Source organism: Strongylocentrotus purpuratus, unplaced genomic scaffold (genome assembly GCF_000002235.5).
Source record: "Strongylocentrotus purpuratus isolate Spur 01 unplaced genomic scaffold, Spur_5.0 spur5_scaffold_2, whole genome shotgun sequence".
NCBI classification, from domain to species: domain Eukaryota; kingdom Metazoa; phylum Echinodermata; class Echinoidea; order Camarodonta; family Strongylocentrotidae; genus Strongylocentrotus; species Strongylocentrotus purpuratus.
Window position 1 is genome coordinate 31,623,296 of NW_022145605.1, and position 18,830 is coordinate 31,642,125.

Here is an 18,830-nt window from a genome sequence, read left to right on the forward strand (position 1 = left end):
TAAGAGACAAAAATGCATGGCCACTGTTGACAGGTGGCCCCTCTAGACAGGTTCTACAACATACATCTCTGTCTCCAGTAAGAGACAAAAATGTATGGCCACTGTTGACAGGTGGCCTTTCTAGACAGGATCTACAACATACATCTCTGTCTCCAGTAAGAGACAAAAACGTATGGTCACTGTTAACAGGTGGCCCCTCTAGACAGGTTCTACAACATACATCTCTGTCTCAAGTAAGAGACAAAAATGTATGGCCACTGTTGACAGGTGGCCTTTCTAGACAGGTTCTACAACATACATCTCTGTCTCAAGTAAGAGACAAAAATGTATGGCCACTGTTGACAGGTGGCCCCTCTAGACAGGTTCTACAACATACATCTCTGTCTCCAGTAAGAGACAAAAATGTATGGCCACTGTTGACAGGTGGCCCCTCTAGACAGGTTCTACAACATACATCTCTGTCTCAAGTAAGAGACAAAAATGTATGGCCACTGTTGACAGGTGGCCCCTGTAGACAGGTTCTACAACATACATCTCTGTCTCAAGTAAGAGACAAAAATGTATGGCCACTGTTGACGGATGGCCTTTATAGACAGGTTCTACAACATACATTTCTCTCTCAAGGGAGACAAAATGCGCGGTAACTATAGACAGTTGGCCTTTATAGACAAGTGGCCACTAAGACAGGTTTGACTGCATCTCTATTAAAGAACATATATTTTTTATTCATCTCCAAAGCTTTCATCAGAAAGAGTGTGCCATCTCTCATACTTCTTGTCGATTCCTTTGAGAGTCTCAAACCAGTGACGTAGACGCTCACCCTTACTGGTGATCCCAAGTTGCACACCACCTGAAGGATACAAATTAATGATAACATACATTACACTAGCTGTCATTTTTTTTAATAGACATTTTTATCATGATTGCTTTTCTTTCATTTTTATTGAATAGACCAGTTCATGATTAGCACATGTCCCAAATGACCCCGAATATCAACAGATCTTCAAAAAATGAAGAGGTCCCACTTTGTACATTTTGAAACAATCTCTCCAACAGCGATGGAGGTGCTACATAAATAGCCTTTGTTTCCCCTTTTCAAAGAATACTTTCACCTGTGTATCATGGACTGCACTGCTTGTGCATAAAGTAACATAACTTTCATGAGCACGTACCCAGTATTTTGTCTCTGTGTATTTCACAATTTGGTAAAATCGGTCACTCAAAGATTTTTACTTTTTTGAGGCACTTCTTGATCATTTCGAAGCGCAATTTTTTTTTAGGGCTTCAATATCACACCATATCACAGACACTGATAACACGTAGGGCCGTGTATCTCAGATTTAACATTGTTAAACGATCCCTTTAACATAAATGTAATGTTTAAAAGAATTTAGTGATAATAGGCTAGTTTTGCATTTGTTGGAAAATACATAGTATTTGGCATATAAAAGAATAAAATTAAATTGAACTCCAACTTTTCCATAAAATCCAAATAAGAAATTAATTTTATTCAAAGTAACTTCATCCTCTGAAATGAAATGTTGGGCATCCGCAAAAAAACCTTTTTAATGATTGGGCAATTCCAAAATAAATGTTCTATAGATTCCTCTGAGTTATAACTTCATCTTACCAATATAATCATTTGCCTTGGCGATGTCTTTATCCCACACTGTGATCTCTAGAGTCTTCTTGGCCAACTCAGGGTGCTTCACCTCATAGTAGAATTCCTTCAAACAAATGAAAATAAAAATATTATAACTGTATCCACGGGTAGAACAAAGCAAAAATCTAACAATAATAGTTTGTCCCATACAATACCACTTAGCTTAAAGTCCTATCTGCACTCGTTTGGCCAGGGGGGATTAGACCACCCTATGTGGTCACTGGCAGGTGGTTATCTCATCAAATCAGCTCTCAATTAACTTAAGAAAAAGGGGACCATTTGGGATCAACAGGTACCGCTTAGGCATAGTTGGCTACAAGAAGTGCAGTCCCGCTTTAATACACAAACAGGAACTTCCAGGAGAAATAATCTATTTCTATATTCTCAAGGGATGACTATTAAAACGTTTCATACGTCTATGAGACAACATCGAAGGCATCACCAAGCCTGCAATTCGTCGACATATTGTAAGGTGTACCCTTATAAGAAAGTACCATGAAACTACCATGGTTTGATACCATGGTTCTCATGGTGGATGGTCATTTGGACAAAGAACCATAGTAACCATGGTACGGAGAACCATGGTAACACTAAACTATGGTACAGAGAAACGTGGTAACCATGTCCGTATGTTGTAAGGTGTGAAAGTAAATAATGATTTTCTTTTGATACCTCATTGAATTCAGGATTGAGGGTCCTCTTCTTGACTGCAGTCTTATGCTTGGTTCTCTTCCCTGCGTCTGGCTTCAGGTATCTGTCAAAACATCAAAATAAAGAATGAAACGTACAAAAGAATATTTTTACAAATACATAAAGAAGCAATGCATTTTCCAAAATGTGCAGATAGACAATTTCAAAAATCCCTTTAAAAGATTAAACAACAGAATATTATTACAGATAAATAAAGAAGCAGTACAATTTCCAAAATGTGTGGATCAACAATTTCCAAAATCCCTTTAAAACATTAAACAACAGAATATTATAACAGATAAATAAAGATCGAAGCAATACAATTTCCTAAGTGTGCAGATCAACAAGTCCAATATCCCTTAAAAAGATTGATCACTAGCCTAAACATGAAGATTATGAAATTAAAACAAGAAAGGCTAAACATTACAAAACTAAAGTCTACCAACTAAATTATCTTCAACCCCACATTTGTGATTGGACCAAAACAGGGGCACTTCCATCTCTATTACATTTACATGCAGATGTTGGTCTACATTTGTACATCATCTTCTTAGATTAAAAAAGGCTTTAAATCAATGTTGAGTGACACAAGTTAACAACCATTCTGGCTCTCAGGGGATATAACATGGTATAATTTGTAACTACCTAGATAAATTGCTTGTCACAAAGGTTTTTTTTTTAATGAAGAAACGGTCTAAATTTCAATACATTTTAGTTAAATAGTGCCCCATTTCACAAAACTTGTCGTGAGTGACAAATGACAGTTTTTGTTATAAGCTACTAAAATCCTTGCTTCTGATTGGTTATCAGCAGATTTGTCACTGATTTTTGTCATTTTTCATTGAAAAAAGGCATTGTGAAACGGGTCCCAGGTCGACATGTATTTTTTATTATGGCAATTAAAGTAAGAGGAATGAACGCTCACACTTTAACGTAAGGATCCGAGTAACCGTTGGAGTCCATGGCAGCTAGCCCCGCCCCTCGAATGATACTGACCACCAAGCATTGTCTGGTGCTGACGTACTTGAGACCAACCATCAGCTTGCCTCGCTCTCCAGCTAACTCATCATCCTTCTCCAACTAAACAGCACAATTTGGAGGAAAGGAATATGTGGCTTAAAAATTAATTATAACAATGATAAAAACAATAATGTCAGGCTTATATATGCACTTAATAAATAGCACAACAAAAATAAATATTTTATGCTACATTTAGAATACATGTAGCTACATCAGTTAGGAAAGTATGGAAATACATGAAGATTCTAATGCAATACTTAATTGAAAATAACTCAAAATTTCAGATTAAAGGAGAAAGTATAATGTGATGAAATAGTATCTTAATCAATAACATAATGTCAATTGAGGTTCAGTTGCAAAAAGGAAGGGATTCCTCTGGCCTTATCTAGAATCTATATATTGACAGCTTTGCAGGAAAATTAAAACAATTTGGCTAAGGGGTGATTCTGCACCATGATAAAGTTGACAAGGTCAAAGAGCATAAATTTGCGAGTGACTTTCTATTGAATTATCACTTAAAGTGATAATGAACTGATAAACTTTCTGCCCGAGCGTACTGTTTATTGCACGGCACCATCTCATGCTCAACTTGCCGACAGTGCATATTGTTAACTCAATGCCTAATTTTCGCTTCACAGAGGGCTTAATGCCTGAACCAACAAGGCAGCAAGTTACGCGGCCATACTGCTACAGCTGACCCGAGATGGCACTAGAGGGGATTCACGGTAGTGCTTCTAGTACAATGCCGCTTCCAGAATCAAATCTATCCTGGGCATTTCATATTTATTTTTTTGTTTTTTTGATTGATTTTATTTCTGCGTTCAAAAATATACAAATTCAAATTCAAAGTACAACAATTTGAACAATAACAAATACAATGAATAAAGTGTGTACAAAAGTAATTAAATGGAAAATCATGTACAATTATATCATACGATAAACATGTACAAAGCATACAAATAAGATAAGAAATATGAAATATTTTCAATAAATTAGAGAAGTAATTTAGAACGCAGGAGACCACCATCGTGAGCGGTTAGGCTGGAGATGGATGGCGGCCTCATAAAAAAAGAATTGGTGACATAACTTGGGAACGTTAAGTCTAGCTGTCTTATATGATCAATGGATATACCACTCCGCCTGGAAATTTTATGTAGAATATTCTCCGGCATTGTAATACCAATGAGAGAGTATGAGAACTTACTGGAAGAGGTTTTTCTAGGTAGACACTGAGTGACTTGGTTTGGTATGGTGTTAGCTTTCTGAGCGGTAGTCTGTATTCTCCAATGAAATCATTGTGACCAAATCTATCCTCATCCAATACTGATAACCTGATAACAAAATACAACATTCATTTAAATCATATTACATTTACTTAAATTATACTTTGATATTGATTGACTTCAAGTTTGCCAATAGTTATAAATAGTTGGTATAATTAATACTTTTGTTTGTACCTGTACATGATCTTTATAAACATCTACATGTACATGAATAAGGCAAATATTTTAAATTAACAATGATAATAAAGATTTATTCTAATTGCTGTCTACAGCAATTACTTGGCTACTGTATACTTATTCAACTTTCTCTTATTTTTGTCCTATTTAAAACAATTCATACATATTGTATGCAATTCAATGATTTCATTTTTGTTTCTGGTCTTACAGTGAAATTCAATTCAGATTCTTCCCAAACATTCTGGTTAATCTACATCTTTTGGTTGATTGCCAGTATGTTCACAGAAACAACCTATGAATATACATTTACATATAATTGTACAAGACATTGAATAATTGAGAAAAAGGCCCTATATTTAACAAAAAATCCACACTACATGTATATCTCAGCTGGATGGGAAAGATAGGAAGTACAAAAAAGTGCACCATTTCTACAAATAAAGCATCTAACTTAATAACAATAATAATAATATGAAAAATGTTATATAGCGCTTGTGACATAAAAGCTTCAAAGCACTGTACACAAATCAAGATTACTTCAAGAAAATCAATATTACTAATGGAATTAACATTACTTAAATTATCAAGAAAATAAAATATTACTAACATAGCTTAACAAATAAACATTAATTTAACAACCTTCAAATATTTTTCTAGGAAAGTTATTATATTACCTGAGGATCTTTCTTGAGAGGTCATCCTCAGTGACCCCATAGTATGTCAGAGTTTCGTTGAAGTCTGGATTCAGGGTTTTGGCAACGGTCTTGGTTCGGAGCTTGGTAGACTAGATGTTAAATAGGACACAGATACAACAAATCATTATCATGGAAAGATATTGTTCCATGGAAATTTTTATATACACATGTACTTATATGACAATTGGTGTACCAAAGCTTATGAACAGGAGCTTGTGTTTAACAGAGTAAAATTCACTCATACATGTACATGTAGTTGCAAGTAAAGAAACTTTTGAATTACAGTACAGGGTACAACAATTTACATCGGACATGTACAATATATGTCAACAATTTGCATTCAATTATTGAATTACATTTTTAACAAAACTCTCTGAAAACAATTTATATATACATGTATCTGTGGCTAGGCAGGATCTACAAGCTGCATATATCATATAGGATCTTGAAATCAGTCGTCTATGATATTCAATCATCTCTGTCTGTGCAATTTTCTCTTTGATTTACTGGGTTATGAAGATTAATGATCCACTTAGCAACAAAAAAACAAAAGAAAGAAACAAATAATAACAATAATTAATTTTTAATGAACTCCAAACATCTCAAGCAAAACTGTTAGTATAACTAAAAAGAAAATGGGTGCTCACCAATGATTGAAGATAAGGTTAAATGATGAATCAAATTTAAAAAGAATTATTTAAGACCTTTTTAAGTCTGCTTGTTACCAATTTGAAAGAGGATTTAATTCATTTGTTCTTTTTGTTTTTATACTTCACTTCATCATGGCTGGAGAAAATCCTGGCCTTACATTTTTTATCTCTGTTTACCTTGGTTGCCCCAGGCAACAAATGTAGCTTTACGTAAGGATCTGATAGGCCGTTAGAGTCCATGGCTTTGAGACCACGTGCCTTGGTGACAGTGCAATGGAGTGCATTGTTAATACCATCATAGAGTACAGAGAACTCCAGAGTGCCCAGAGAACCTGGGGTTAGTCAAAGAGGGGATGGGAAAAGATAGATAGATAGAGAGAGGGAGGGAGGGAGGGAGGGAGAGAGAGAGAGAGAGGGGGGGCAGACAGAGAGATAGGGAGAGAGAGATTGCAATAGAGGGAGAGAAAGAGAGATAGAGATAGGGGAAGAGAGATAAGATAGAGAGGGAGCGAAGAAGGGGCGAGGGGGGAGAGAGATGCATATGCACACACACACAAAAGAGAGAATGACAGAATAAAGGGATGGATGATGACAGAGTAAGAGAAAGAGCAAGAGGTAGAGAGTGAGTGAGAGAATGACAGAGGCCAATGGATAGGAAAAGAGATAGCAAATGAGAGAGTGAGTGAGCAAGAGAATAGAGTTAAAGGAGAGGAGAGTGAGGAACAGAAAGGGAAAAAAGAAAGAAAAGAAATAGAGAGAATAACAGCACAGATAGAGAAGGCAAGATAGAGAGCGAGAGGAAAGAGAGAGAGAGAGAGAGAGACAGACAGACAGACAGAAAGAGAGACAGAAACAGAGAGACAGAGACAACATACAGACAAATAGAAAGGCAGATAGAGAGGGGAGATGGAATGGGTAAGAGATCAGGATAAATAATAAATAGAATGGTTAGTGCTAGCAATGAGATTTTAGTGATTAGTGGAAAGCCCCAAAAACCTTTCAACTACAACTTCTCAAATTAAAAATATCAGAATATATGACTGCCTTTCAATAATCAGACCATGAATCTGCATACATACCTATGCATGCCAAATACAGGAAAGATATGTTATTTATAGTTTAAAACATTTATAGTAGAGCTACAGAATAACATCTCTGGAGAGAATTCATCATTGAATTATTTTGAGATTTTGAGATGAAATACATATTCACTGAAATACTGGCTCATTATCAGAATTTGGAAGAACCGATCAATCATGCTTTCCATTCAGAAAAGTTTAATGTATAATGCAATTGCAATTACAAAATGAATAAATAAAGCACCTCATGCCTAGCAGAATGCTCAATAATTCAAGATCATGTATATTAATGAACATATGTAAAGGAAATCTGAAAATATCTGAGAAGATTGAAAATTTTGTTGAGAATATAAAAGTGATTTGGTTGATAATGCATGGATATTTCATTGGGAATAGAGGAATGATGTTTGGTTAAGAATGGATACTTTGTTAGGATGGATGTTTGGTTGAGAATTATATTTGTTTGACAGTGCAAATTTGAAATGGCATGATTTAAGGAGTCAAAATGATAGTTAAAATGCTTTCATCCAACCACCAAAAGTACATTGAAGAGATACATTAAAGCCCCAATGCACTACTTGTAGCTACTTGCACCCTCTATACAGCCAACAATGCCTAAGCGTACCTGTCCCCCATGATGCCCTTTTTCTTATGTTAATTGAGAGCTGATTTGATAAGATAACCATCTGCTAGTTACCTTGCAGGGAGGTCTAATCTCTCCTGGCCAAACTAGTGCAGAGGGGCTTTTAGATCTGTATTTCTCATGATTTTCATCAGAGAAATTTTCATTCATGTTTAGGAATGCTATACATACTGCCTTCATCCGGTGAGCTATCCATAGCATCGCCGACATACTCCTGGGGATCGTACCCGTTCCCCTCGCTGCCGCTACCACCACCACCACCACCGCTCATCATAACACCACCAGCCACCTGCAAGCCCGCCTTACCACCGTTACCATACCCTCCACCACCGGAGCCCCCGTAGTGACCTGCATACTGCCCCCCTCCACCACCTCCACCACCGGTATAACCATCATCCCCATCACCGCTTGCCACCCCTCCTCCGTACTGGCTAAAAGCGCGGTCCATGTCGTCATCGGCGTCGGCGAGGGAGTGTCGCGGGTTGCCTTCGTACCGGGAGCCGCCACGGGAAGAGGAGGTCTGGTGAGGGGCGGAGGAGCCACCACCACCGGTGGAACGAGTGGAGCTGGTACGGGAGAGCTCTGGATGGAGGATGATACCATGGACCATGAAAGAAATGGAAGGAAAGAGGATGGAATGGAATGAGATGAATATCAATTTAACCAGATTAGTATTAGTGATTCAATATGGTCATGAAATTAATAGTGGCAGATGATTTGAAAATAAATAGATAAATATATGTACATATACATGTATGACATAATTGCAAAGACCTTCAAAACACAACTCAAGGGCAACCTTTCTACGGTAATATGATGCCTATAGTATTCATGTTCCTTATGATCATTATGTACGCAGTATATGTCACTGTATACATTGTCTATTCCATTTGGTGATATATGATAGAGGCTTTTGAAACCATCCTAAGTTTAATTTTGAAAGTCTTGGTGATCATGAACTGCATATGGAAATTAAGAAAAAGATGTTTCTTGGGGTAATATATGAATATCTGTCAATCAACTCCCGTCTCGTTAGTGTTCGGTCTTTAAATAATGGATTATCATCCAATTCCGAAACTTGATATTCTAGACGTAAGTGCAACATGCATTACATCATTAAATCAAACATATCGGCTTGCCATACTTTCTTAACTGATGTAATTTAGTTGCTGTAGCTATTTAAAATGTTATATGAGATATAAGTTTGTTCTTTTGCTTAGCGCATATAGATGGCAACATATTATGCGCTATATAAAGCCTGACATCATTATTATTATTATCTCACTTTTGAGGTGCCTTTTTCATGCCACTAACTGCATGTTAACAAGTGAACACTCTATTATAGCCTTCATAGATGGATATCTTTCCTCTTAACACATCGCAAGCGATTTGAACCCTGGCAGAGAAGTTAATATCTAACATAGATCACTAACTCCAAATGGATGAAAACTGGGATTTAGAAGATGAAAAAAGGTTCTCTTAAAGTGGTAATAGAGAATCGTTTTTCATGAATTATCATTTTATTTAGAGAGTTAACTTCTTAAGAACTCCTTACAGATGACTTGAAATAAATATCTACATGCATGTGCATCCCTTTGCAACTCTTAGAAATTACCAATATTCAGACAAACTAAACCATGTTTAACTTACAATGCATGTCATGTTGTACATAAAATTGGTATCCCATTTGTAAATGTAGGCAAATAATTGAATAAAATAATAATAAAATGAAACTAAATTTGATCTTTGAATTTGAAAACACAGGCATGAATGAAAGTGTAGGTGAAAGGGAAATATGATTTCATGGACAATTAAATCATATCATGACTCCAAATCCCTTCTCTATTGTCACAATCTCCTAATCGATATGCCAGCCGTAGTTGTACATACGTGTACATTCATACAGAATGGCAAAGGATAATGTAACAGAATTGACCCCCCCCCCCCCCCAAAAAAAAAAAAAAAAAAAAAAAAAAAAATAATTAATTAATTAATAAATCAATAAATAAAATTTAAAAAAATAAATAAATAAATAAAAATTATAAAAAAATAAATTTAAAAAAAAAAATAAATAATAATAATAAATAAAGTTAATATTTAATTTTTTTTTTTTAAATGCATGACCGAGTTGTTACATGGGCAAAAGTGAAATATACAGATAATTGATTGAGGTCTGTTTCCATAGTAATGGATATGTGTTGTATTTAAAAGCAATGCTGTGTACAACCCATCACCAATATATATTTCAGTGGCAATTAATGCAAGAATGTGGTGTTGTTTGGTATGCATGGTGAAGTAAAATACAAAACAAAATGATTTTGCAGTAGATAAAACAGCCACAAAGTTATATGGCAATGGTATGGTGCTGTTGTTGTACCGTGCAAGCTGAGAATTGTTTGCAAGTATGGTGTAAAGGCAGAAAAATAATGAAATGTTGTGCTACAAAGTTCATCATGGCAGTGAGACGTGTACACAGCTGCAGTGAGAGTACCTCGGCCCAATCATGAGTGACACAATAAAGGGTGATAAAGGAATAAAAGTGCATCGAACCAGTGGAAATAAACTAGTCTTGACTTACTGTCCTTTCCAAGAGTAGCTGTTTAACGGAAAACAGATTGTATTTCAAATGTTGGTTGATAATGTGACTTACATATTCAGCACAGGAATGTAACTTTGATTTTTCTTATTCAACCAACCCTGCCTTCATTGTAAAATAAAACAGTCACTTAAAAGTACATGTAGAAGCGAGATATTACATGTCGGAGTCTGTTTTATCAAAAAAGTATCAGAAAAGACATTGTACAATTATGTTAAATTATTATATGTGATTATATTAGTATATTTTCATATTACTACATTACAATATTGTCATATCATTATCATAATTATCATTCTTATTATCATTATTACTACTATTGTTATTATTATCATGTTCATTTTCTTATTGTTGTTATTATTATTATTATCATTTGTATTATTAATATTATTAATATTATTATTATCATTATCATCATCATTGTCATTATCATTAGTATTATTATATCATTATCATTATCAATATTATTATAATCGTTATTACCACTGTGATCACAAATAACATTATCATACATTCATACATGCATCATTATGCTGTCATATCATTAACGTGTATCATTGTATATCATACACTAGCCAATCGACCTACTGACCTCCCGGTGTGCTCCTCTCGCTGTCCGAGTCATCGTGCCCTGCGTCCCCCACGCTGCTGTCGTTTGCGCTGCCGTACCATCCCCCGCTACCGACACTCGTCCTGCTACCGGCCATGTGATTGGACGAATAGAGGGTCCCAGGGTAATCGTTCTTGGATCCGCCGCCCAGGAGGTTTGCGCTGCTCAGCCCACTACTGGATATGCTTGTGTCGTCTTGGTCTGAGGACATGATGGAAATATGAATAATATAATTTAAACACATTTAATGGGATTGGGTATCTTTGTCTTAGATTCTGAAACAAAATCCTGGATTTAGCTCATGCTGCAATCACAATTATAAACCTTTAGGTCAGTCAGGAACCCCGTGACTTTTACAAGCCGATCGCCTGTCTGATTACCAAGATATTTATGATTGGAAATCAAAATCTTGTTTATGTTTTCCTAACGGTTTTTATAACACAACAGTCGATTGGGGAAAATGAGTATGGTAAACCGGTCACTCAAAGATTTTTACTTTTTTGAAGCACAATATCACACCATAACATGCATCTCAGATTTAACCTTGTTTAACGATGCCTTTAAAAGGTGCTGTTCAGTTTTTGTTAATGATGGAAAAATCAGTGCTCAAATTATGAAACGATGACAAGAAGCAAATGATACCTACCAAGTAAGTGGAGTAGACTAGACTTCAGCTTTAATAGTCTCGACTAAAATGACTGTGACGTCCAATATTTTTTACTGTTAACTTAAATTAAGCTAAGTTTATTTTTTTCTTTCACATCAATTAAAAAACATCAAAAAAAGTTACAAATGATTTACATCATGGTCATTAGAATTAGACAGATTATTTTCACAATATTAAACAGTAATCAAAGATTCATCTTTGTTCCATCAATAAATCATAATTTAATCTTTAAACCAATTAAATAATCGTTAGCCTAGCCTACCCTACGGACAATGCAAACTCCATGAATGTAGATCTTTTTGTTTTCTTTAAATGACTTTAATCTTCTCTCCTGCATGACTACAAAGCACATCCATGAGATGTACAAGAGGAAACCAAAACAACTTTGGGAATTCTCCTTAGGCCTGACAGATTAATTGGGTAACTAACCTCCGTCTCTCTTGGCTCTCCTCTTACGACCCAGACTGACGTCATCATCAGAGCTAGAAGCGTCTGAGCTCTCGCTGTCAGCTGCAAAGACAAACAAACGATCCATTTTAAGATCAAGGGACATTTGATACAGCTAGGCTGAAGGAAGAGTCATCTTGCATTTATTAGAAGATACAAGGGGGCATAGCTTACCCCCCCCCCCCCCCCCCCCCCACAAAACAAGTTTCCTGGAACAGTGCCAGGATTCATTATTGACAAAACTGTACCATGCAACCACTTTTACTGGGCATTACTAAGCCATAACAAAATATGCCTTCTTCATTGTGTTATTGCACTAGCCCCCCCCCCCTACACATACCATTTGTTTAGGTCCCAAAAGCACATTAAATTGTGATATCTTTTTTCTTCTTTTTGGTTGTCACACACTATTCCTGTTTTTTTGTATTAATGTCCTCCACTCCTCCCTAACAAAAATCCTTGACAAGTCTTGAGCTGGACATATTTCTGGTCTCAAGTAAGCGTATACTGAATAGCAATATTCACATCCGTATAAGTATATTGGTGGACATTATCATTAAAGGCTTTCTTTCCAATCTTCCACCCCCCCCCCCTGGTCCTGTTGATATTGTGCTATTCCATCCACATCATTACTCCTTCCACTCCTTCCAATCTCTCTCTCTCTCTCTCTCTTGCAATTTCAATTTTTCTTTATAAACATTTCTCCTGAAGCTGCCAGGACACCTGGGATGCACACAACAAAGCCCTTACCCCCATCCCCTACTCACACACATACACACCCACACCCACGCCCATATTTTAAACTGACCTAATTGCCTCCTTCTGGTAGGTGTGGCCTTGTTTCTCCTGTGATACACCTGCACATCTTACCACACCCTTATCCCAAACATTCTCTCACACACAATGCCCTTACCCCATCCCCTAATTACACACATACACACACCCCTACAGGGAAATGCTGTCAACCGTGGACCAAGTTTAGTACTTGTGTGTGTGTGCGTAGGTAATCACCAGCAACCGCGGACCACTCCATAGAAAACTACATCAAACCGCGGACGTACCTCCTATGGGATGATCCAGGTAGCGAGCGCCTCTCCCGCGCAGTCAAAAGGGGGCGCTGTGACTATTTCGCGATACACATCGGACTGATCGAGTCGATGTTGCCTACACGCTGTGACATCTAATATTCAAACGCCCTCTACGTCGTAAATTTGATACGGCGGAACCGGTATCGCAACCGTGGACGGTCCCCCATTGCAGGTACGTCCACGGTTTGAGGTAGTTTTCTATGGAGTGGTACGCGGTTGCTGGCGTTTTCCTACGCAATCCCTTTTTCTCATGGTGGGAATGGCCGTAATTGTTTTCCCTGAAGTTACTGGGATACACCTGTGATACACCTGCAAATCTTACCACACCCTTATCCCTAACATTCTCTCTCACACAAACACCTACACACACACTCTGACAAGACAAACCCCTGTGATAATCCCACCTTATCTCCTCCTGATGGGCATGACCTTCTTCCTCTTGAAGCTGCAGGAATACACCTCTGATACACACACGCCAAACTTACCTCACCCTTACCCTAATCATGCATACACACACACACCTGATAGTCCCTTTGATAAATTGACCTCACTTACTCCTGATGGGCGAGGCCTCATTTCTCCTGACACTGCTAGGAGGAGTTGAAGTCTAGTGGATGAGTCGTCAGACTGTGGATCACAGGGTCCGCGGTTCGAGTCCCGCCGCGGCACTAGTCCTCTGGCAAGATATTTATCTACATTTGCCACTCTCCACCCAGGTGTTAAATAGGTACCAGTAGGAAGCAATTCCTGGAATGCTGTGAGCGCCAAAATAGGCTGCCTAGCAGAGCCAGGGTAATAGCTGGAGCGCCTTGAGCACCATGCATGCATGGTGGATGCGTGCGCTATATAAATATCCAATATCATTATTATACACCTGCAAGACACATGCACACATTACCACACCCTTACCCCTAATATTCAAACATACACACCAGCACATATAACAGCCCTGGGTTACACCAACCTCGCCTACTCCTGATGGGCATGGCTTATGTCTCCTAATGTTCCCTGGTCCCCGCCTTTAACCCCTTCCCAAATCAACACACGCCCAAAGCCATCCATATACAGAGTATGGCCAACACGGTTCACGTTGGACACAACATATAAGAATTATACACCATGTTGTGACCCAGTGAAACCAAGTTGGCCAAACTTTGTGTATGATGGCTCAACACACGCCTATGATCAACTGACCTCGCCTTCTCCTGATGGGCTTGGCCTCGGTTCTCCTGAAGCTACCGGGGTACCTATTGTGATGCATCTCAGATTTTTTCTCGGGGACTGTGTACTTTGGTAGAGCCTTGAAGAACCAAGCTCCCGATCGCTTCCATAACTGCATGGACAAGGATTACGTAGAGAAGGCTCCATAAGTTTGTTAACCTACTGAAATGCAGCGTGCGTAACAACTGCACTGCTAAAGCCAGGGTAATTATACTGCATTATTGTAGAGCGCTTAGAGACTTCTGATAAAGTAAGTGTTAGGCGCTATATAAGCAAATATAATTATTATTATTACTGTATATGTACATGTACATCTACTTGATTCATTATGATAATTATAGATGGGCAAGTACAGAAATATACATGTATATGTATGAAATATTCCTGCTTTGATACATTAAATTTTCACATGTACATGTATCTTTACCAAGATGGTGATATTTTGACAACAGTAGAAGATACGTAGCAATGACATACAAAAGGAGTGCTTCCTCTTGTTCTCCAGTAATCTTTCTGTTTATACATGTACATGTACATCTCTCTTTCCCCCTCTCTCTTTCTCTCTCTCTCTCTCTCTCTCTCTCTATCTCCCTCGCTCTCTCTCTATCTCTCTCTCTCTCTCTCTCTCTCTCCAAGTTGACTCTTTCTTGCATTAAAAAAACACATCATATTGTGGGTTTCACATTGCAGATCTTCCAAAACAATGAAGCAGCATGTACCTTAAGTCGATTCATTTCTTACCTCTCTCGTCTCGCTACATAGTTTACAAAGCATGATTGGTTGTTTGATGCTGTTGGTTGTGTCTACACCACATTTGGAACATACAGCCTAGAAAGAACAAAGTCACACAGCATGAATGAGAAAGATGTTTAAAGACAACATAAAAATGAATATATGGGAATATTTCAAAATGCAATAGATTCTTATATAAATTCCCAGCTGCCTCACTGAGCTCAAGAGATTTCAATTGGAACAATTGTTCAACAATCTACTTCCAACTGATTGTATGTGTTTGTGAACTTTGATGTTCTGGAATAAATTATCAATAAAAGCTTATTTTTCCCATTTCCTAGCAATATTACAGAAGCTCGCCTTGTAATAAGTACTACAGGTCGAAGGTCATATTCAAGCTTAAACTTTTGGGAGACTGAACTCATCCCAAGAAGGTGTCACAAAGTGGTCCAGTTACCAGTAACCCTGCCTTACAGAAGTTACAGGAGGTCAAAGGTCACCCATAAACTTACCTTGTAACAATCATAGCAGGTCATAGGTCATATTTAAACTCACCTTGTAGCAATCATAACAGGTAAAAAAAAAAGTTATTCCTTATAGCGTACCTTGCAGCAATTATAGTAACTACAGATCAAAGGTCATTATCAACCCTGCCTGACAGAAGTTACAGGAGGTCAAAGGTCACCTTTAAACTAAAGCTTACCTTGTAACAATCGTAGCAGGTCATAGGTGAAGCTCCTAGGAGACCAAACTCATCCCCACAGAGGATACACTGAGTTGTCCCATTACCAATTATCAATAAAAGCTTATTTTTCCCATTTCCTAGCAATATTACAGAAGCTCGCCTTGTAATAAGTACTACAGGTCGAAGGTCATATTCAAGCTTAAACTTTTGGGAGACTGAACTCATCCCAAGGAGGTGTCACAAAGTGGTCCAGTTACCAGTAACCCTGCCTTACAGAAGTTACATGAGGTCAAAGGTCACCCATAAACTCACCTTGTAACAATCATAGCAGGTCAAAGGTCATATTTAAACTCACCTTGTAGCAATCATAACAGGTAAAAAAAAGTTATTCCTTATAGCATACCTTGCAGCAATTATAGTAACTACAGATCAAAGGTCATTATCAACCCTGCCTGACAGAAGTTACAGGAGGTCAAAGGTCACCTTTAAACTAAAGCTTACCTTGTAACAATCGTAGCAGGTCATAGGTGAAGCTCCTAGGAGACCAAACTCATCCCCACAGAGGATACACTGAGTTGTCCCATTACCAAGGGAGTTTTTCTTCATATTGTCTAGCTTATCCACCAGTCGCCTGCAGAAAAGAGAAAAGATTTTGAATAAAATGAAACTATTTAATTTAAAAGAATATCGGCAACAGTATTACATGCACACTCAAAGCTAAAATTGATCTCAATACCATAAATTCTTTACATCAGAAATATTCAGATGTAATATTTCATGTATTCTTTATTTTGAACTGCCAATTCTTGATGATATATAGAAGGGGTATAGAAAAATATCACCATTTATACTGTATGGAAATTAAAGTTTTATGAATACAAAAAATATATCGATCAATTTTACTTTTCAAATAAAATGATTTATAAAACAAAGTAAGCGCATAGAACATCATTAATTTTGTGTCTCGTAAAGACAAATACAATCACCCAAAGAAAAAGCAAAATGAGACGATGTTATTTTGTTTGAGACAAGTTTTGTCACATGAATAAAATGCAATCATATGAAGGACAAATGTAAAAGTGGTTCAAGATAATTGCCTGTCTAGACACTTCCTATGCACGTACCGTATTGAAACAAAAATCCCATTTGTAACAGAGACACACCATGAATAACCGGATGTCTAGATATGAATGGCCTTCACACTGCAGTAATGTGGTCCTGCATGTGTAAACATAGCTCATATCCTCCTTGTTTTCACAAAGTGATGGTAGCGAGGAAAATCGTAACGCAAAGTAAATGCAATTTTTTTTCACTACCGTCACTTCGTGAAAACAGCGACGATATCATGTAGCCTTGCCAGAACAGCCCACGGCCTTGATGGATGATGAATTTGATTTATCATTGTGTAACAAAACCACTCAGCCAGGACTTGTTTCAATTATTCCTCAGCAAAAGCCACTTTTACCGATGGACATGAATGTCACCAAGATGGCAAGCATAAATCATCCGTTTAATTACATGAATTTCATTAACTCTTACACTGCCATGAGACTGCTAGCGCGCTATTGTTATAGTGCCATGTGCATGCGAGCGTGCTATCGATTGAAAGCCACGTTCATGCTATAGCGAGCCACCGCTACGGTGCTTTGTGCGCGCTAGCGCGCAGATGTAATAACAGTTACTGTTCATGCCCATTGCACCGTGTTGAGTGCTTTTGCAGCGCTATTGAAAGTACCGTCGCGTGCATCAGATTATCGGCTTTGGATTACGCGTCTTTGTATACAACAGTCAGATTGGATTTTCTCGAGTAATTTAGAGATTTGTTTTTGATATCATATATCATCATTATGCCTCTCCATCGCATTGGATTGGTTCGACAACTCACTGATAGTGCTTATTTACTTCAGCAAAATTACAAATTCATGAAAATGATATTGGTATCAATGGAAAAAGGGTGAAATTTCCTACAACTCTCATGTACAATGTTTGTTTATACAACATAGGAATGAGAAGTTATAGTGGATCAAACATAGTAAAGATTTTAAAAACACGCACTTGAACCAACCCTAAAATTAACTTGGCACGCAGGGGCTTTGTTGCTGGCACAATAGAGATTAGCACTGTGGCACTGGGTGCATTGTATGGGTGGCAGCTTAAGAGTTAAACTGCAAAGCTTGCCTAACTCTGAAAGTGCCATCAAGTTGGCGAGCACATGGCACATATATATTGTTTCATGGACAAGTTTTTGTATATATTTATATATGACTTTTTTCATGTCTTCCTTTGATATCCTGTCTCACTTATTTTGTCTTGCATAAATATATATCACATGACATAATTTGTTGCCTATATTTTAACTATGAATATTTAATCCATCTTCACAAACAGAGGCATGGCATTGGTTCAACTGATGATGAAGTTATGGTTTGTATGAGTGGGAGGGGGGGGGGCACAGGTCTTACTAATGAGAGAAAAAGGCTGTCAAATGAGGGGGGTGCAGGAGAGGTCTGGTCAACTTGTTTTCGTGATTCTTTCCCACTCAACATATGATTCTCTCTCTCTCAATGTCTTTCTGTGTCTGTCTCTCTCTATGCCTGTCTTTCTGTGTCTGTCTCTCTCTATGCCTGTCTTTCTGTGTGTCTGTATGTCTATCTGTCTGTCTTTCTGTCTGCCTCTGTCTGTCTCTTTTCTCTCTTTCTCTCTCTCTCGCTCTCACTCTCCCTTCCTCCCTCTCATGCTTCCAAATTTTCCTCTTTCACCCTTTTGCAAATTGATTGCCCCTCAAAGCTAAGCCACTGTTCCCAATCACAAAGCATTCAACTATATGAAAAGAGAGTCATCTTCCTAATGACTTCAGTAATTTCCACAAACTATTTAAAGCAAG

At 37.6% G+C, this 18,830-nt stretch overlaps 1 protein-coding gene across 3 annotated transcripts; it reads right to left on the reverse strand.

The window, feature by feature from the left end:
- Positions 1 to 664: 664 nt before the first annotated feature.
- Positions 665 to 16,572, reverse strand: LOC115926813 (double C2-like domain-containing protein beta). Of its 3 annotated transcripts, none has more exons than XM_030992208.1 (14): positions 16,448 to 16,572; positions 15,271 to 15,357; positions 14,503 to 14,641; positions 12,203 to 12,283; positions 11,089 to 11,307; positions 10,479 to 10,496; positions 8,072 to 8,482; positions 6,356 to 6,510; positions 5,508 to 5,617; positions 4,578 to 4,704; positions 3,279 to 3,433; positions 2,336 to 2,417; positions 1,631 to 1,727; positions 665 to 850 (listed from the first exon to the last, which is right to left on the reverse strand). In XM_030992208.1, exons 1-14 carry the CDS (start codon positions 16,550 to 16,552, stop codon positions 723 to 725), a joined length of 1,914 nt encoding a protein of 637 aa, XP_030848068.1. In that variant the 5' UTR covers positions 16,553 to 16,572; the 3' UTR covers positions 665 to 722. The 3 variants fall into 3 exon arrangements, with proteins under 3 accessions (XP_030848068.1, XP_030848070.1, XP_030848069.1); XM_030992209.1 differs by lacking the exon at positions 16,448 to 16,572 and adding an exon at positions 15,965 to 16,047 and having other exon boundaries at positions 666 to 850; XM_030992210.1 differs by lacking the exon at positions 8,072 to 8,482.
- Positions 16,573 to 18,830: the final 2,258 nt, after the last annotated feature.